We start from the raw sequence: 20747 nt of genomic DNA, 5'->3' as shown, positions 1-20747 counted from the left end.
AAACAACCTTGTTTACTTAGTGCAGACTAATTGAAAATTAGACCTTTCTCTTTTAAAAAGCTTCCTTGTCCATCAGTTAGGTAGATCAAAAGTTGTAACACATGGACTTGGATTATGTTTAAGAACCCGTATGACTTCCCCAAGGAGCTGAAACTGTACTAATATTCTGTCAGTCTACTCTTTCCCCTTTAGAGCATAGCAAAGACATGATCAGTGTTGCCTTAAACCCCGTCTCTGCCTGATGGACAGCCCACCCCACCTCTAGTTCATTCTGTTCACGACACTGATAGAAATGCTGGTTTTGATCACAGCCGAGATGCTGAGTTAGGAACCTGGGAGTTGGGGGGCGGAGGCTGTGTTGGGTGGCGCATGAGAGCTTCAGGAGTAGAGAGTTGGGTGCTGACCCTCCTGGTAAAGCAAATTCTTTTGTATTTCTTTTTCAGTGTGCATTTTTTTCTAGTTTGCTATATATACATACTGTGTATGTCCTTTTTTAGTCAGCTAATGTCTACAGTTCTTGAAATTTTGTGGAAAATGTAGAAATTGAATTATGTGTGACATGAATTATGAAAAAAAAAAAACCCTCAATTAATTGGAAACCTTTTTAAATTCCTGTAGTTGAGATTCTTTAGCCAGATGCCTTAGAAAACGTTTTAATTCCATTTCCCTCATCACACTCCATATTCTTGGGTGGTCTGATGGGAATTTCCTTAGTATGGTTCCTCATGGTTTCTTTGTACCTGTGCTAGCAGTCTCTGTATGTACCACAGTTACTTGACATGCTCATTTAAAATGCAGATCTTCCGGTTCCATACCTGGAGATTCTTCCTAGGTCCTTCCTGTCCAGAAATCTGCATGTTAAACATGATTCATAAAGAGCCTAGTGCTGTTTTTAGAATAATACATAGCCCATCCTCCCAGTCAGGCATTGGATCCATGGCAAACATCCTCCTGTGTGTCTGATGGGTGTTGGAGAGGTATAAAGAGAAGATACAGTGGCTCTCAGATCTGACCCATGCACATTGAGCTGTGAGCCATTTGAATGGCTTTGGCCTGGTTTTGCTGTAAAAGTTTAAATTATATCATTGACATTGGGCACCTAAATGACTAATGCGTCCCTCCCAGATTACTTTTGATCCAGAGAGCCAGATTTCGGGGGCAGATTACAGGTAACCATAGTACATCGAAAGGAAAGAATTTCCTCTTAAGTTAAATGGTGTGAGCTATGTATCACATTCACTATCCTTGCTGTTTATAGTCTGTTCTTCGTACTGTGAGGCAATATAGTTACTTGGAATGTAAAGTGAGAGTTATATGATGATGCATAGTAATTTGAAAAATGGAAAGTGCTCCAAGAAAATGGAAAAGTGAAAAACAACAACAACAAAACAAACCACTATTCCTGAGGGATATAATTGACAAAGATTTAAGGAAAATCACACGAGACATTAAGGAGTCAATTCGTTGTCCTTTTTTAAAAGAACAGCATCAGGCTTATATTTTATATAGTTTTTACAGAAACGAAGGAAGCCAAATTGTTAGTTTTTGATTTCTCACCTGTTATAAGTTGTAAGCTCTAGAGGATACTTCCTAATGTCAGCTGTTTTGAAAGAAGAATAAAAAACTCAGTTTGAAAAAGTCCATTTTTAAAAATAGTTCTAGAATAGTTTGGAGATACTGCAGAGCAGAATTTAGGGTTTGTTTTCCTGTTTCTCATTTCAGTAGCAAAAATCTACATGAACAATCTGCATGAGCTTTAAATGGTGTCATTCATCGTTTGTGTGTCTGTCTGCCCACCAATCCCTTGCTCTGTTTGTTTTCTTTTCAGTAACTATTCTGTATTTTCCAGAATGTCTTAAGTAGAAATGAGGGAATGCAGAAGACATTTTCCTTTCACCTCGTACTCTAAGCAAGTTTGTCGAGCCACTGACCGAGTTGTCATTGTGATCTGTTGGAAGCCCCTCCTAGTTCTCACAGATGCACAGAGAGCTTCCATTCTTGCTTTTCTTTTTAAAAAAGAGTTGTTACTGTTTTTTAAATTCTGTGGATTTGTGTGTGTCTGTATATGGGTATGTGCACTGAGTGCAGGTGCCCTTGGAGGTCAGAAACAGAGAACCCCATAGCTACAGTTAGCGGGCTGTTGTGAGCTCCCCAATGTGGGTCCTGGAACCCCAACTCTGGGCCATCTTTCCTGTTCCCGTCTTGTGTCTTCTACCTGAACAGGCACTATCTCCTCCAGAAAGACCAATCCTAATATCGGATCAAAGACCGAGGAGACAGACAGCTGTTTGTAGTAGGGAACCTCAAGGCTCATTATAGCTTCAGGGAGATAATTTATGGGATATGTGGTGCTGGGGGTTGAGTGTAGGACTTCCTGCCGGCAGGCAAACTGTTTACCAGCTGACCTGTGTGTGTCCTTGGCCTTGGTAGTCGGTTAACAAAGTGTGGGTGCTGTGAAGGAATAACGAACCACCTTTTAAACGAAAATGAAGATGCTGAAATGAAACTTTAACCAGGAGAGAGCTGGAAAGTAAAGAGAGAAGGTTACCATGGAGCTTTCAGAAGGAGGGCTAGACTTTTCCCCAGAGGAGTTCAAAATGACAAAGGATGCCTTATGCGGAAAGAGCCCTGAGTGAGACGTTTCCCTGCTCAGGTGTCAGTCTCGACGCTGCCCTAAGAGTAGTGTTAAATACACTTCCACGGCTAAGAGAGCATACATTAGTAAACCCTTGACTGCAAAGCTGTTATGTCTTTCTGTATGTTTCTTCGCTGTCATTTTACATCATTCAGCATCTTTCTTAAAAATACTATTTTTTTCCTTTGCATGGATAATGTGGATTTTTTGTTTGTTTGTTCATTGTAATAGGATAAGCTAGTCCAGTTACTTAGGCAGAAATAGTGAGTAAGCCCAGCAGTAGTTGTGCTCTTAGAAATCAGTTTTAATTCTTCTACTTTTTCTCATGGAAACTCAATAACTCCAAGATTTGTTCTATACTAAAAACCTATCTAGTCCTATATTTAAAACCTATCTATTCATTGCAGAATCTTGCTGTGGGGATTAGCAGGCAGTTTTATCATAATGGCTTGTTCAATGCAAATTCTTTCCTCGTGATTGTTGAAGGAAGACTGTTAATTTTAACTGTTTGTTGTTTTACAGATAAAGCTTTGATGGCACCCAATCTTGATTCCTTTGGACGGGATCGGGCACTGTATCAAGAGCACGCAAAACGTCGGATCGCAGAGCGGGAAGCCAGGAGGTGAGTCTGAAAACACTGGCTGGGCATTGTTAAGAAAACTGCATTTTGTTTTTTAATCTAAATTAAAAAATCAATGTTTGTTAACTAGGACTCGCCGTAGGCAAGCCAGAGAGCAAACCGGTAAGATGGCAGATCACCTCGAGGGCCTTTCCAGTGATGATGAGGAGACCTCCACAGACATTACTAATTTCAATCTGGAGAAAGGTTAGACTTTTATGTGGAAACCAGACTCATCAAATTGTTCTCTATTTGGTTACGCTTTTGATATTTTTTCTTTTTAGTGAAATTAAAAACAAAATTACTCTTTATTTATTTGTGTGTATGTCTGCATTCCACCATGGGCTTGTGGAGGCCAGGGCCACTTGAAAGAGTTGATTTTCTCCTTCACCGTGTTAGCCTCCCGGGATCAGACTCAGGTTATCAGATTTGGTGGCCCATTTAGCCATTGTGATGGCCCTTGTAGTTTTTAATCATGAAATGGATAGAATTTTCGTGTCTTCTGTAATAAGCATTACAGTTCTCAAAAATAAGAGTTAACAGTGTTAGGAGATTAATTAATACTTGTATACAAACCATGTGTTGGAGCCTTTGGTCCAGTCACCTGAAGCTGTCTGCTCTGAAAGTTATGTCTGGAGAGGGATGTGTTACTTTGCCCAGGGAGTGGTACAACTGCATGCTGGGCATTTCTAGGATGTTCCTGAGTAGATGCTCTCCCACCATTGGCTGTAGTCATCTGGATTATATTGACTGGGCTATTAGAAGACCTTTCTAGTTGTGACTTTCCCCCCTCTGTTGGAGTACCTGGGATTGAATTTAAGGTCTCACACTTGACAGGCAAACAATCTACCACTGAGCCATAGTCTCAGCCTTTATACATACATTGTGAGACAACCTCTCTAAGTTACCCAGACTGACCTTGAACTTGTGGTCCTCTTGCCTCAGCTTCTTAGTGTTACCAGGCCCAGTTTCTCTGACTTGGGGTTTTTGAAACAGGGTCTCATAGCCCAGGCTAGCTTCAGCTCATTTTGTGCCCACGCTGAGTTTCTACTCATTACCTAGTTGGAGATGTTCTTGCACTCCTGCAGCAGTCTTCCTGCCTCCACTTCCTAAATGCTGGGATTACAGGCGTGCATCACCACAACGAACGTGGACTTTTTTATAGCCAACATTTGTGGACGTGTGGGAAATTGGAAAGGATGATGAGACTCCGCATTGGTCCGTTATCCAGACTGAAGATGCTGACATTCCACTGCTTTGCTTTCTCTCTCTGTGTGTCCGTGTGTGTCAGTGCTTGCTGTAAACATGACATTTGACCCACAAAGAACTGGGAACATTTTCAGTTCTGTCTGTGTGTCAGTCCCAAGGATTGGCCCCAAGTTGTGGGGCTTGGGAATAAGCTCTGTACCCTCTGAGCTCCTTCACCAGTGGAGAGAGCAAACTCCTGTGTGCTACGAACACTAAGTGGTATTCTGCTGCTCTCAAACCTTTTTCTTTTTCTTTTTTTCCTTCTAGATCGCATTTTGAAAGAGTCTAGCAAAGTTTTTGAAGATGTCCTTGAGAGTTTCTACTCAATTGACTGCATTAAAGCACAGTTTGAAGCATGGCGTTCAAAGTACTACACGTCCTATAAGGATGCTTACATTGGTCTTTGTTTGCCAAAATTGTTCAATCCTCTCATCAGACTGCAGCTCCTCACCTGGACTCCTCTTGAGGTGGATGGTTTCTACCACTATTCAAAAACAATGTAACCTAGGATTTGGGTAGTTTTTGCCTTAAAAGCTAGAGAGGGAGATAGAGCATAGTCTATAATCAGTTAAGATAGAAGAGCATAGTCTATAGTCAACTAAGATAGACTGTATCTTAGGTTAGTCTGTTCTTAAACAGTTTTTTGATCTCTTCAAAAGCTTTCTTTGTGATTTCAGTTTATATAAAATTTTATTCTTAGCAAAAATTATGTGTGTTAACACTGGTTATAAGCAGGAAAAGCAAGAAGTTAGTCTTTTTATCTCAGGAGCACTTGGTTCCTGTTGGGAAAGTGCACTAGGGCAGAGAAATGGAAAGGGCGGCCCGAGCCAGTGAGTCTGAGGATGGAATCAGGAGGGCGCGTGGTCTTAGTGTGTGAGTGGGGAGAGTAGAACTGTGGTCCTGCTCGTAACAGGTGGGGTGGGTCTTCGTGAGTTACTGACATAGTGATTGACGTGTACTGATGAGACGAGAAAACAGTAAGGGAAAGGGGGCTTTCAGTGGAGCCTCTTCACAAGCTAAAGGAACTTGAGCTCCAGAAACGGCCCAGTTCCTGGAAAGTGCCTGCCTGCTCTAGTAGTTTCATCCTGTGCATGCGTGTTTCAGTAGCCTGCAGAGGTTTGAGGCTGTGTGGATTGGAAGTCTTGTGTTGTTAGCTTCCTCTGCCCACAGCTTTTAGCTTTCTGGACTTCTTGAATGCCCATTGCTGTCCCAGCTCCCCAGAATTGCTGTATCCCACATAGGATCCAACCCTGCTGTGTGTGCTGTCCTGAGCTAGCAGTGCCTCACCTCTGTCTTCTCTTAATGATCATGGTCCTGTGCCCCTTCTGCCGCATCTGAAAACAGTGTCTTGTATATTTTGTCCAGTGCTTGTTGGTTACAGCTGAAGGGTAACTCTTAACAACTTTTTAATATGTTTTAGGCAAAATGCCCTGACTTTGAATACATGCTCTGGTTTGAATCTCTGCTGTTCTATGGCTGTGAAGAACGAGAACAAGAGAAGGATGACGTTGATGTAGCTCTGCTGCCCACCATTGTGGAGAAAGTCATTCTTCCCAAGCTGACAGGTAGATTTCGGGAGGGACCTCATTGTACTGGGTTTCTCAGATGTGCCTAGAGTTCTTAGTCCAGTGACCATTTCATCATAGATGTTACATAATCCATGTTAGGCATCACCTGGTTGGCCCAGGGGTGTTAAAGGATAGACAATTCTTAGCCTGAGGCTTGAAGACCACTTTGCTAAGGGACATAGACTAGAGAGCAATAATTGATGTTTCACAGCCTCAAGATTGCTTGATGCCAAACTGAATAGATGTTTTGGGGGAGTCATGCACATCTGTTTTATTCGTTTTCTTGAAAGATTAGAAATTACTGTTACAGAAACCCATTTAATTGTTGAGAGGTTATCCGAATTATTTAACATAATTAAAAATAATTAAAAATCAAATTGGAATTTAATTAGAAATTTTGGTTGTCTGAATAAGATCTTTTGGGATACAAAGGACTACAAAAGTCAATGCTGGTATTTATAACCAAAGCCTATCTGATATTAAAAATAGCTGCCACCTTTAACATCTTGTCTCTTGTTTCTCAACAGTAATAGCTGAAAACATGTGGGACCCCTTTTCTACAACACAGACCTCAAGAATGGTTGGAATCACACTGAAACTAATAAATGGCTATCCTTCAGTGGTCAATGCAGAAAATAAAAATACACAGGTACTTCAGTTCCTGTGCTTGGGAAGGTTTATTCCTTCTTTTGAAAATGGGCCAGAGTTTAAGAGAAGGAATGGTTATTCCGAACCAACCAGGGCTCTGATTGATTCTCCCAGTTGGGTAATCCGGGCTGTTAAAGCCTGGAGTTTGTCGTACAGGTGAGCTGCTAGTTTTCGGTTGTGCAGATCTCTGGGGCAGAAAGGTCCCGTTCGTTGTCACCAGCACAGTCCACTTGCAATTCCACCAGTTCAGCATCCCTGTCAAAACTGTACTGGGGGAGAATAGAAAGTAAAAGCACTAAGGAGTTCATCGTTGATGATGGGAACTGAAATAGCATATTAAGAATGACCAGCTACACTTACAGGTAACCCCCAGGTGCAAAATTGTTTTCACTGAGCTGACTGGAAAAGCCTTTCGTCATTGTTGAATTGTGACTTTTTGAAAATGATCTATGTTAGTTTTAAATCTTTATATAGTAGACTTGGAGTTAAAAAATTTGTAAATAGCTTTACTGATTAGTAATTGCTGAGCGGTTATTTGGTAGAGTTGTAAGTGTTAAAATTATTTAACATAATTTAAATATAATTCTTTTAACTCTGTAGGTATACCTTAAAGCACTTTTACTGAGGATGAGAAGAACTTTAGATGATGATGTATTCATGCCCTTATATCCCAAAAAGTAAGTAATTCATATGAACATTAAGTGTAACATTCTATGCTTGCTTTCAGAGTCTAAACTTGAAGTGATATAAACTTTACTTGTGTAGTATAGAATTCCCTATCTCAAAATTCAGTTTTGTTTTTTGGGTTTGTTGCCTGTATTTATTTGTTTTGTATGGGCTTCAGACTCTTTCTCTCTTTTTTTAATCTCCAACTTTGCCTGTCCTCGCCCATTTCTCTCTGCCCCCCCCATCCTTGTCCCCCTCTCTCACTCTCTCTCCATCCCTGTCCCCCCCTCCATCCCTGTCTCTCTCTCTCTTCCTCTCGCCCTCTCTCACTTCCCCTCTCCCTGTGTCCCCCACCTCCATCCCTGTCTCTCTCTCTCTCTTTCTCCCTCCCCCTCTCTCCCCCCCCTCTCCTGGCCATGTGTTGCTTCTGGGATGAATGCTAAGTAAGCGCTCTGCCCTGAGCCTCAGCCGAGCCGTACGCTCCTGAGTTCTGATCTTGTTTGTCTGTGGACATTCTTTTTGGTAGGAGTGAAAAAGCATTTACTTATACAATATTTGATTGTGTTTTATTTCTCTTTTAGTGTCTTAGAAAATAAAAATTCTGGGCCTTACTTATTTTTTCAACGACAGTTTTGGTCTTCTGTCAAGGTATGTATTCATAGACCATCTGAAAATTTAGAATTTTTTGGACTTTATGTAGTATATTTGAAAGACTTTGTTTATTGGTGTGGTGTCACACACAACCAGATATTATTCCAAAGTTTATTTCAGTTTGATGTTCTCACAGGAACATTTGAAAGTAAGGCCCAGGCTGTCCCATAGGCCGCTTAACTAAGCCGCAGCACTGAATACACAGATGTGTTCAGCAGTTAGAGCACCAGCTCTCTCCTGCGTTTTAGGGTCCAGCATTGGCCAAGCCAGAAGCCTTTCCAGTGGAGGTTACAGTGCACTCGGCAGGTAGATGGCAGACAGATGGTACCAGCTGTGGTATCGATGAGGGGCCTTAGGGAACCCAGATGGGCAGCTCTAGCATTGCGGTAAGAGATCCCTCTCCAGGAAGTGAGCCTGAGATTGTGACACAAGAGGGTTAAATAGAATCCAGGTAAAGGAGAGCGGGCTTTGATAAAGATTAAACAAGTACAGAATGGCCAGGGCTAGGAAGCAGCAGTCAGCTAAGGCTTGTCTTTATCCTGAAGGTTGTTCTAAGAAGCCATCTAGTTCTGTCTCTCCATTTGTCCTTGGGGTAATTCACACACATTTGCTCTTTAGTGCATAGTTCCATGAGTTTTCATAAAATACACTTGTCACCACTACCAAGGTGAAAGACACACCTCCCCAAACTCCCCTTCTCAGTGTAGTCCCCTTCTGACCACCTCCTGACCCGTTTGAGTTCTGTGAGTCTACAGTAGGGTCCCCTGAGCCTTGCTCTGCGTTAGTGTGTGAGAGCCGCTTCATTAGTGTTCTCAGTTCGCTGTGTTTACTGCAGGCTGGAGTCTAAGGTGCGGCGGGGTCTAAGAGTTGAGTTCTTGGTTCCCTTTAGTTCCTTTCCTAGTTAGGAGGACTTGAGATGGTTTCCGGTTGGAGTAATTAGGGGGAGAGGCCATAAGGACTTCCTGAGTGTGTGAGCTCTTGTCTCGTTTCACTTCAGTGAAGATGCAGGGGAGGCGTTGGTGGTGTTTGTGTTCACCAACAGCATGTGAAGAGGTTGTGTTACTCCTTACTCTCCATTGTCCGCGTTGCTTAGTGGTGTAGAGTCTGATTTCATGGACTTAACTTGCCTTCTGTGTGTTCTCAGGTATTTTGCTCATGGTTTAAGTTGACTGTTTTCTTCTTACTGAGTTCAGTTAGTTCTGTGTTCTGGAGGAAACATAGGGAGATGATTTTTGAACTTTGTCTCTGGTTTGTCTTTTAACTTTTCATTCAAGTATTCCAAATGTAGAAGCTCTAGTGGGTTTTTGTTGTTGCTGAATTGGGGTCTCATGTAGCCCAGACCTGTTTGAGAGACTTGCTGTGTAGTTGAGGATGACCCTGAACTCCTGTCCTCTCACTTCCCAGTGCTGGAGCTGAGGCTGCACCACTTGCAATGATGCTGTGCATTGGGCCTTGGACCCAGCTGTGTGCCAGCTGAGCTGAATTCTCAGCAGCCCAGGTTCTCGTTGGTCTCCTGCTGTTAGGGTTGTGTGTGCTTCAGAAGACATACTCAGAAATACTTTCCTAACAGAACCGGGGACTTTCTCTCCTGTACCTTGAAATTTCATCGTTTTGGGTTTTACATTTAGCCATGTCATCTGTTCACATTTTTCTTTTAGGGGCTGGAGAGATGGCTCAGTGGTTAGGAGCACTGAGGACCCAGGCACTCGCAGTGGTTCCCAGCCGCCTGTAACTCCTGTTGAAGGGGATGAAGCGTCCTCTTCTGGTCTCCTCCAGCCCTGCACAAGTGTGACGCACAGACACACGTGCAGGCATGAATTCATATTGCACAAAATTAGGGAAATCAAAATGAAAGTTGTAGTTTAGATGACAGGCCTGGCTTAGATCCCTTCGTTCCACTGCTCTTTGTTATGGAGACAGTCTTAGCTGAAAGTTGGTGAAAGATGTGATGGCCACTTGTAAGATGACTTTGCATGCTGTATAGAACTAACGTGTTGAATGAAGTAGGTTGAGGATGGTGATAATGAAAATTGGAGCTCATTTTTGTTACCTGTTTATTGTGCCACACCCTTTATATTGAAACACCCCCCCCCCCCCCGGAATGTCAAGGAGACACTCACTGTCATCTGTGTGTAGGTCAGGGAGGCACAGTCTGACCTGCAGTGTCATTTCACTGGTAAGAGAAGATAGGAATCTAATTCAGGTCTTAACAGGGTCTGCAAGAGAATTAGTTCTGAATATCCTCAAGCCTCCGTTGTGTGTAATGATTTTTCTCTTAAAGGGAAAGGGGATTTTTCTCTTTGTGTTGTCCTCAAGAAAATTGAGTGGAGATACTCGGATCATTTTTGTAGGTTTATTTCTGTTAGAGAATTCTGCTTGAGAAAAGATACACTAGTATGCTTGCTGTAATCACTGGAGTAACTGGAGTGCAGAAAGAGGGGGATAGATTTGTGGAGTTAGAGAAGCGGACAGGTTGGATGGAGGTGAAGTCAAGTTACTTGACAAAAGAGGCCAAGAATGACCAGTGTGTGCTTCTGGCCTCAGTAGTTTGCTGGATAAAGCTACCTTTTACTAAATGGAGAAATACTGGGAAGCTAGACATTGTGGGGAGATGGGATGAGGCTTCTGTTTCATAACAGTGTCCTTCATTTTATATATACATGTCCAGCTGGAGCAGCTGGAGCTGTCCAGAGGGTGTGACTCTACAGAGTGGGGGGTTGTCAGCCATGCTGTGCTAGAGTCAGAGGTGAAGTCCTGCTAAGGCCTGTGGTACCAGTTGATCTGGGGGTCCTTCTACACTGACAGGAAATATTCTCATGTGTGTTGACCAATATGACATCCACTAGTTACATGCTGCTGCATTTATGGTCTAACTAATTTAAATGTGAAATTCAAGAGTTCTTTTACTGTAGGAAACATTTAGATACTTCAGAAGTGTTAATACTTTGTCAAGGCTTCCAACCATCTTATTTTTGGGTGTTTTACTATGTAATTTACTTTGTACTTAATAATAATTGCTTGATGTTGCCTCTCAATAATTCTTTCTTTCTTTTTAGCTATTGGGAAATTTCCTTCAGTGGTACGGCATTTTCTCAAACAAAACTCTTCAGGAGTTGTCAATAGACGGCTTGTTAAATAGATACATTCTCATGGCTTTTCAGAATTCAGAATGTGGAGATGACAGCATCAAAAAAGCCCAAAATGTGAGTTGGATAACATATAGTGTAGTTTTAAAGCCTGCCCATCAGAGCAAATTCAGTTTTCTTTGTTTAAAGAATAGGCTTTTATAAAATTCCCATTGACAATTGAACTTGCTATAAAATTAGCAGTTAAACTAAACATGTTACATCTTTTTTTTTAACCCAAAAAATAAGATAATTGATCTTAACCAAGAGATCAAGAAATGATACATGAAAGTATGTCTGTCTATATATGTGGTTTTGTGAGTGTTTTTGTAGGTGTCAATTAAATTTTTATTTTAGGAGTCATTTTCTTCATGGTTGATGGTTTTGAGCAGTTCAGAATAACTGCTTTTTTTCTCTCACTTAAGTAATTTTAATATTGTTGGATTTTCTACTCACAGTAATAGGTTACAGAATTTGATGTTTTTAAACATATATATGTAATTATTAACAGTTATAACAATCATTAAATTAATATAAATTTGCTAGTAGCAGTATTTTTTTTTTTAACCTCAAATTAAATCTCTGACATGTAGTCTCGATACCTTGAAAATACTAGTGTATATTTTTTGCAAAGCCGAGTGTTGCCCGGCATGGCTAGACCAGGACCGTAGTGTCAGGGCATTCACACTGACCTTTTACTGTTGGCTAATCTTCGTGACCTAGTCCAGTGTGCCTTTCAGTTACAAAGTCAACATCTTCACTGGCCGAAGAAATACCCAACTTACAATTAACCAGTCTTTTTAGTCCCCTTGAGCCAGAAGAGTGCTTCATTCTCTCTTGACCTTCACTACCTTGACATCTCTGGAGGGGACAGGCCAGTTATTTGTAATGTGCTTTTGGTATGAGTTTCTCTAAGCTTTTCATAAGATTCAGGGTCTGCATCTGTGGCAGAGGTTGTTCCCTGTTCCCTGAATGTGGTTATCCCTTAGAAGTAGACTCCTGCAACCATACAACGAGTCCCCTCTTTTTTTTTTTTTTTTAACTTTTCTTTCTATTTATTCTTTCTGTCTTTCACATCATGCCTCCTGATCCCACCCATTTCCCCCCATCCCCCCCATAGAACAAAATAAAATTTAAGAGAAAAAGGGGGGGGGGAGAAGGAGAAAGTCTCATGGAGCTGCAGTGTGACACAGTCACGCAGTAACCCCTTTATCCATACATTTTTACATGTGTTGGGGGGTACCGGTCCTGTGGACCCAGGGCTGCAGGATCTCCATGACACAGGGCAGCAGCAAAGGGGTGCCCAGAAACCAGAGGCCTCGAACCAGACGGACCATTCTTTGTGATGAACATGTCCCCTCTTTTTAAGATAGTGCTTTCTTTCTGGAATGAGATGTTTTGACTCATTTTATACCCACTGAGTCCCTGGGATAAGTCATTCCCTTGATTCTTATAATGGCCAGCTGCCTTTACCTGTTTGGATAACAGCTGCCCGTAGTAGACTGTCCTCTTGAGGGATTCAGTCTCATACTACTTAATCCTTGGCACTAAGGCCAGAATGTCGCAATCCCCTGCTCACTGGGTTAAGGCTCTTGCTGTGTACGCTATCTCTAGTGTCGATAGTCTTAATCTTACTTTGGGCTAACTGGATTCCTACAACCAACATAGATACTGATCACTGAAGTTTTCAGGAAGGAAGGGACGAGACTAGAGTACTGTTTTTATACATGTGTTTTTACAAAGGGAACATGGTTTGCTTTAGTCACATTGATAACTGAAAAAAAAATAGGCAACCAGTTATCAGTTTTATGTGTATTTAAATATTTGGCAAACTATTTTGTTTTGAATGTCTGATGTATTGTAAAAAATCAGACATTGGTATAGTTAATATAGGAAGTCAGGTTTTTAAAAAGATACATTATATAGCAGTAAATAATAACCATTATGTAGCTTTAGCTTTTTGACATTTTCATTCTGTTTTAACTATTTCATTTGCATCTTCTACATAGGTAATCAACTGTTTCCCCAAGCAGTGGTTTGTGAATCTGAAAGGAGAAAGAACTATTTCTCAGTTAGAAAATTTTTGCCGATATCTTGTACATTTAGCAGATACAATTTACAGGAATAGTATTGGGTGCTCTGATGTGGAAAAAAGAAATGCAAGGTAATTTATTTTTTCAATTAATGAAATGATAATCTAGAGTTCTTTAGTCAGATTTAATATTAAATAATCAAGTGGAGTCATTTTAACCTGTTTCTTAATTTATTGTTTAAACAATTCCATTACATTATTTGTGTATATATAAGATGTACTCTGATCATATTCTCTTAAATTGTACATTTATTTACTATTACAAACCTACCAAATACACAATTTTTTGTTTGTACAATTTTTGTCTTTTTTTCCAGTGCATTAAATTTGAAAGCTTTTAGAGAAAACTTACAGTAAGGGTCATGCCTGGAGCAGTGGATAAATTTGTATTTTTGTCTCCTGTGAAGAATTGAATAGAGTCAGAGTTTTAGCATGTAGTGATCCTTAGCCTATGAGCTTTCATTATGTAGATGTAAAACCTGGAAAGAATGGCCACTGAAATGTGGACTGGGTTAAAGTTGAGTATTTGAGAGCTTTCATGCTCTCTTGATCCATATTACAGACTAAAGGCCATTTCATGATTGTTTTGGGAATAGCTTGTGTCTAGTTTTCATGAAAAATCTCTAGGAAAGAGACTGGCTTGGACCCAGGTGTGAACCTCGGCTTATTATAGGCTGAGGCAGGAGAGTCTCAGTTCAAGGCTTGCCAGGGCTTCAGAGTGAGCTTAGGGCTAGCCTGAACGCTTTGTAAACATTGGTACAATTGATGCTTGTTAGACATGTGTTGTTTTCTCTGTACTAACCCCAGAGCGAGGCTCAGAGACGTGTACTTACTCATCCTTTCAAGAATTCTGGTGTTAATATCTCAGTTTCTTCATAATAAGGTGGATTGATGTAAAGCAGGACTGATCAGAAAAGCAGGACTAGGCTTTATTGAATGAATTTTAAAGGAGTTGAGGTTTGGCTCTTGATAAGCTGATGATGAAGACAAATGTTCTCTGTTGAAGTTGTACTCCACAAGGGCTGGGACTCTGGTTGGGAAGCAGAGAGACAGAGCTCCAAAGGGGTTTGGGATCATAACTGCTTTTCTTCCTAGATATTGATGAAAATCATTTATCAAAATAAAATAGTTTCTGTTTAGAATGAACTTCCTGTCTCTGGGCCAGTCACTTAAACCTTTTGAATACATAACCAATAAAGGTCCTTTTCCCATTTATTTGTTTTGTTTTGAGAGTGGTGTCCGTACTGCCGTGGTGCGTGTGTGGAGATCAGGACAGCTGGCAGGATTGGCTCTTGCCTTCCACCATGCAGGATCTGGAACTGACTCTGCATTAGGTTTGGTGGCAGGCAGTCTACAGTGAGCCATCTCGACGCTTGAAAACTTGCTGTAGCTTGCGTGTCTTCTTCTCAGTGTTTGAAAATGGATGCCTGGAAAAGTTATTTGGCAGATTCTCTAAGGTAGTTGTAAAACCAAGAGCAAATTTTATTTCAATATAATATTGTGATTTTTTTTTTCCTTTCTCTCAGAGAAAACATAAAACAGATAGTAAAACTTCTTGCAAGTGTTCGGGCTTTGGATCATGCTGTGTCTGTCGCAAGTGACCACAATGTGAAAGAACTTAAGTCTCTGGTGGAAGGAAAGTAGATCTGAGACCGGAAAGTGTTTGCTTTGCCCATTCCCAGTGTGTAAATTTTGTACATATGTAAAGTTTCTTAAACTGTAAGATACTGATTCTTGTTTAAATACAAAAACATTATATTACTACTGTGTCCTTCAATGTGATTTCTTCAGAACAAAGGAATTCAGATTATTTCTAGGAGTCAATGAATGTTTTCCTTACTGCCTGTCATACTTTGTTTATGGAGGTATTTTGTATCGTCATAAATTAACTTCGTTTAAGTGTCCTCTATAAACGATGTGTGTGTAGTGTCAATTGTATAATTATGCATATATGTATGTATATATTTATACCACCCTGGGTTTTCACGCTGGAAATCTGCGGGTGTTTTTCTACAGAGGAAGCTTTCTAACAACAGAACATGACCCAGGAGCAGTCGCTGCGGGAACTGCGGTGCTGCTGCAGCAGAAGGGCTGGCAGGGGACGGTCGTCACCCCCACGTCAGCCGCATCACTGTCGTCACTTGTCGCTGTACTGCCTTAAATGAGAGCTGAGTTACGTACGGGCTTTGTCACTGAGTGAGTGTGGGACTTCGTGAGTCAGCCTTGGAGCACATGTGGGTTTAATGTGAGCGAGCGCTAGGTGATAGAGCAGTAGAGTTCAGGGTGGGACATCGGTTTAGTTTTTGACAATAAGCCCACAAACTAACTGCATGGTTTAGGCTGACTGTCCTTTGTCATTCATGATTTTACTCCCTGCCCAGCTTACATATACATGAATTTCTATAGTCTCTCCTATTTTAAATCCCACATATGTGAGTTATATATGCAATAAAGAATATGCCTTGCTGATTAGACGCACCCAGGCAATTTACTATCGGTGGTCTTCTGTAATATTTATACCACATTGTAAATACTCAGAGAAACTTGTTTTAAAGTTAATGCTTTCTGATTCTGTGGTTTTCAAAAGAGGAACTTTTTGGAAATTAAGGACTATTGTTTGATAATTATATGTGTAATTATGCTATAGCCAAGCATTAAATTAATTTTTAAATACATCCTTTGTTGTATTTTGCTGGTGACTTGAGAGTATTTCAGGTGATTCATAGTGGGAGGCTGTTAACAGGCCAGCGCGTACTCTTAAAGGCAGGTAGTTAATAGGACGGTGTCCTTCGTGCCCTCCTTTCTCCTGTCGGCTTTGTGTGTTTGCAGGAGCATGGCTTAGCTCCACATACTCATTTTGGGTGAGTCTTTTGTTAATACTTTTGTGAGCTCCTAAATGGAATGAAACTTTGAGAACACTCATCCGTCATTGTCAGTGGATTAAAACAAACACAAATAGGTATTTGGGCCTTAAACTGTGTTTCCAAACCTGTCACATAAACCATCCTTCCTGTATGTCTTTAGGAACTCTAGGAAGAAGCACTCAGGCTTTCTATCCTAGCTTTTAGGAATAGGCTTGAACACTATCCCAGAACTCTGATACAAGATGAATGTAGCACAGAACTGTGCATTGAAACCGTGGCCTTTATGTCTCAACAGAAGTTTTTCATTCCTAAATGAGGAAAGACACTAGAAAGGGAATTCTCACTTGCTGTGTCACATACTAGTTGAGTGTCTTAAAACAGTTATCTCTTGAGTGCTGGAGGCCAGAAATTGGAAGTGTCACCAGGACCGTGAGTCCTACAAAGGTCCTCAGCCTTGGCTTGTCATGGTTCTCCAGTCTGCCATGTTTTCATGTCACTTCATGAGTATCTGGTTCCCCTCTGCCTCCTTTGTAAGGGTACTTGTGATTTCATGACGGTCGCCTGGGTATCCACCATCATCTGCTGAAGATCCAAAACTCAGGTTTCTTTGCCCAACCATCTACCATTTGCTGGTTTCAAGTATCAAGGAGTATTTTGAGATGGTTGTCACAAGCCTCACTCATTGCTCATTTTCAAAGTCAAGAAGGCATTGGCTTCTCTGCAGACCTTTAGACTGTATCACTGAAGTATTTAAGTTAGCCTATCATAAAGATACCATGATTCACTCAAAAATGTGTACAGCTCTTTGGAAACGCTGTAACAAAGTATTATATAGGAAAAGAACAACAAGAACTGTTTAAAGGTTGGTTGCTACTATGTTTTTCAAGTCCTGGGCTTATTTTATGATTAAAAATTATTTCGAAAGGATTTGCGAAAGCTATGACTTAATACTAGAGATAAATCCTGTTTCCAATTTAATTTGAAGAAAGAAATGGCAACCTAGAAATTTGAATCTTAGTTAAAAAAAAAAAAAAAAAAAAAAAAAAAAAAAAAAAAAAACAAGAATAGGCAGAAGGCTTGCTAAATTAGGAAGAGCCTACTGCCATGATTCCCATCTTGAGAAAGGGTTTCTGATGTAGCCTCACAGATTCTTGAGGTGGAAGTTTGATTACATCTCCACTTAAGGGTGATTTCAGATGTCAGAAGGGCTGGGGATGCCCCCAGTTTGTAAAATACCTGGTATGCATGAAGTTCTGGGTTCAGTCCTAGTCACCACATAAACCTAGTCACCAAAGGCACACCAGCCTCGGCTCTGTGTTACTTGGTCTCAAAAAATAAAGTTACCTCCAAGGTACAATTCAATAACTCTCCTGAGCACTTTTTTTTTTTTTTTTTTTTTGTTGCATATCATATACAGGCATCACATTCTCACCAACCTTTTTTTTTCTTTTAAGAATTGTCCCCAGCTGGGCGGTGATGGCGCACCCCTTTAATCCCAGCACTTGGGAGGCAGAGGCAGGCGGATCTCTGTGAGTTCAAGGCCAGCCCTGGGCTACCAAGTGAGTTCCAGGAAAGGCGCAAAGCTACACAGAGAAACCCTGTCTCGGGGAAAAAAAAAAAAAAAAAGAATTGTCCCCACCTGAAAGGGACACTTCTTGAAAGGAAAATGACTAACCACAGTCCTCTCAAGCATTTTAATTATCAGTGTAAGTTTGTGGTTACTGTAACCACAACAAAAAGCAAAAGCTTTTCTACGGAGACTAAGTGAAAAGATCTCAAAACTAAATTCAAGTGTGTTTCTCCTTGACTAGAGATGGCTTGTGTTTAGTTTGCTTACTAGTATTTTGAAACCAGGGTGGATTTGTCTTCGATAAAATGGAGAAATGTTAAGTCACATGATAGAGCCTGATAGAGGAAATGATTTTGTGCAACGCATCATCATATTGTGCTTTTGGGGAAAAAATAAAAAGGGGAAGAGGCTAGTGAAACATGAATGCTGGGTTGCTCGGGTTTTCGATTCCTTTCTAAAGCCCTATTAACTACATCTTTCTTCCATTGTTGTCTCTTAAGTAGAAGCAGAATAATTCTGCCGGACACAAATCATAGGCATGTGTCGAGGGGAAAAAAAGGCATGAAACCGTGTGATGCCCTTAGTTATAAAATGCCACGGTCGGCAAATCACTAAGTGACAGCCATGTTTTGTTTAGCCGCCTTGAGCTCCCGGTTGCTGCTTGCCTCTCTCTCCTCCACTGCATTTAGCCGAGCACTCATCCGCAGCTCCTGGAGCTCCGAGAACGCACAGAACAGCCAGGGAACAGTCTCCTGCTGCCTCCCTGTCGCCAGACACCATGGACAGCTCTTCGGGAGCCACCCCGCCCGCGCTGCTGGCAGACAGCGCCCAGCCCTCCCCTCCCGTCGCCCGCCCGTCGGGTCCGCGGAGGCGGCAGGGGGTGGTCCCGATGCCCGATTCGGGCACGAATCAACTCGGGCCCCCACGGCTCTCTCCCGCAGTCCCTCCCTATTGCCCGCGGGGAGGGGCTGGCGAGCTCCGGGGACTCCATGCCAGGAGGCCGGACCCTCTCTCTGCCGGGTTCCCCTGCCGTGCGATCCGTCCGCTCCCGCGTTGACTAAGGCGTCACGGGGACCCAGGTCGCGGGGGCTGCGGGACCCGGGTGGCCCGCAGGCGCCCGGCCCGGCCCGGCCGAACGGCCCCGCGTGGGCGGAAACCGCTCCGCCCCTTCACCCTAAGGGGCGGACCTTCCGCCCCCGGCAGCGGCGCAATGCGGAAGAGCTGGGCCTGCTGGAGCGGAAGTGACGCCTCCGGGGGCTGTAGCGGCGGCGGCGGCTGCGGGAGAAGGAGGAGGAGGAGCCGGAGGAAGAGGTGAGGCAGCCGGCGGGGGGCGGGGAGCGGGGAGCGGCCGCGGCTAGATCCAGCGGGCTGCCGGCCCCGGCGGGTGGACGTTTCCTGAGCGGTGGCGGCGGGTCGCAGCGGGGACGTGAGCGGTGAGAGGCGGCGGCGGCGGGGCGCGAGCGGCTGGTGGCGAGGAGACCGCCGGGCGGCGGGTGGCCGCCGTGACAGCGGCTGTCACCCTGCGGGCGGGAAAGAACCCCGTCAGCACAGGCTCCGGGGCATCTCCTGAGGCGCATAATGGAGGCACTGGACTGCCCGGTGCCTCCGTTTCCCCGGCTACCACGGAACCCATCGAGCCGCGCCGGGATCCATTTGTCACCATGACCTGCGTGACTGGGCGGGAGGCGGCGGTCACCTGTGCGGCTTTCCCTGCCCTTCGCCGCCGCCCTAGGGAGTCCTGGGCGGTGTGATGATAATCCCTGCCCTCCTCCGGCCCCCTCCCGAGCTTTGAGGCAGCCTGGTTAACCTTCCCTCCCATCTCCTGGCCTTTTCCGCCTAAGGATCCACCTGAAGTTTCCCCAGCAGTCCCCTTCCAGTAGTGACAAATCGTGAAGCAGGAAGCTGATAAACAACCCCAACTGAAAATACACTCCCGATTTGATTTTTTTTTTTCCTGGGGGTAAGCATAAATGGGAAATTCACCTCATCCAAGCCAGGACCAGCAGTGCGAAAACCCTGCCTTGCCTCGCTGTGTCTTGAGAATTGGAAGCGTTGCCGTTTGCCTTTTGGCAAAAATTTGGTGACGCCTTATCTTTTGGAATAAATCGTTCACCCCTGATCTCCCTTTTTCTCCACCCCCACCTCCATCAAACTTGGCAGGGAGGGACCACTGGGTGTCTCGCAGTCCATTCGCTTGACTCGGCTTGGTTTTCCACAGGGCTGCCTCTGAAGAACGGAGGATGGCGTTCAGCAAAGGATTCCGAATCTACCACAAATTGGATCCCCCACCGTTCAGCCTCATAGTGGAAACGAGGCATAAGGAAGAATGTCTCATGTTCGAGTCTGGGGCTGTGGCTGTGCTCTGTAAGTCACGTGTTTTAGCCTAACTGATTATGATCTCTGTTTTGGTTTGTAACTCTCAAGTTTAACAGTTTATAAAAAAAAATTCTTGGAAGCCTTCTTACTGAATTTTATCTGATGGATTTATTCTTTGACTTAATTTGAATGAAACCTTATTTCCTGTAAACTCAGACTTAGGTTTTTGTTTGGGGGGGGGATGGTAGTTGGGGAGGTTGCAGATTTTGCTGATAGGATTTTGTTTTCCTTGTGTTCTGCTTCTAGAAGTGTATCTTTTTGTAAAATATTGTTGCAGTTATGTCTTATCACATTAACCCAATAAGACAGCTTGCTTGATACCTGTAAAGCACAGAATTTTGCAGGTCAGTTTTAATTGTCATGATATTTTTTCTGTGTATCTTATGTTAAACCCTTTACTTTTGTTGTTTTTTATTTTTATTTTTTATATGTTGGTGTGCCCCCCTGAACATGTGTGATACGGGAGGGTCAGATTCAGATCAGGCAAGTGTTCTACTGCTGATGGACTTTCCAAGTGTGCATGTGTGATATGGGAGGGTCAGATTCAGACCAGGCAAGTGTTCTACTGCTGATGGACTTTCCAAGTGTGCATGTGTGATACGGGAGGGTCAGATTCAGACCAGGCAAGTGTTCTACTGCTGATGGACTTTCCAAGTGTGCATGTGTGATACGGGAGGGTCAGATT

The 20747-nt window shown here is 42.8% G+C and overlaps 2 protein-coding genes across 35 annotated transcripts in view; both read left to right on the top strand.

Moving 5' to 3' along the window:
- Positions 1–15927, top strand: part of Paxbp1 (PAX3 and PAX7 binding protein 1) — a 32308-nt gene extending 16381 nt beyond the window's left edge. The window contains exons 9-18 of the mRNA XM_076549197.1: positions 3158–3257; positions 3346–3461; positions 4770–4969; positions 5923–6067; positions 6598–6719; positions 7319–7395; positions 7966–8032; positions 11092–11238; positions 13170–13324; positions 14779–15927. Coding sequence (XP_076405312.1) covers positions 3158–3257; positions 3346–3461; positions 4770–4969; positions 5923–6067; positions 6598–6719; positions 7319–7395; positions 7966–8032; positions 11092–11238; positions 13170–13324; positions 14779–14896 — 1247 coding nt within the window. The 3' untranslated portion in view covers positions 14897–15927. The remainder of the gene's footprint in view (positions 1–3157; positions 3258–3345; positions 3462–4769; positions 4970–5922; positions 6068–6597; positions 6720–7318; positions 7396–7965; positions 8033–11091; positions 11239–13169; positions 13325–14778) is intronic.
- A 2954-nt stretch (positions 15928–18881) lies between these two features.
- Synj1 (synaptojanin 1) overlaps positions 18882–20747 on the top strand; it is a 79627-nt gene continuing 77761 nt past the window's right edge. For 27 of the 34 annotated variants that reach the window (XM_076549176.1, XM_076549194.1, XM_076549193.1 and 24 more), the window contains exons 1-2: positions 18882–18997; positions 19905–20050. In XM_076549176.1, the coding sequence (XP_076405291.1) occupies positions 18897–18997; positions 19905–20050 (247 nt within the window). In that variant the 5' untranslated portion in view covers positions 18882–18896. The other 7 variants (XM_076549196.1, XM_076549195.1, XM_076549191.1 and 4 more) reach the window with 4 other exon arrangements.

Source organism: Peromyscus maniculatus, chromosome 12 (genome assembly GCF_049852395.1).
Source record: "Peromyscus maniculatus bairdii isolate BWxNUB_F1_BW_parent chromosome 12, HU_Pman_BW_mat_3.1, whole genome shotgun sequence".
In the NCBI taxonomy this organism is placed as follows: domain Eukaryota; kingdom Metazoa; phylum Chordata; class Mammalia; order Rodentia; family Cricetidae; genus Peromyscus; species Peromyscus maniculatus.
Note: the sequence above shows the minus strand (reverse complement) of the source record. Positions and strands in the feature narration are given on the sequence as shown.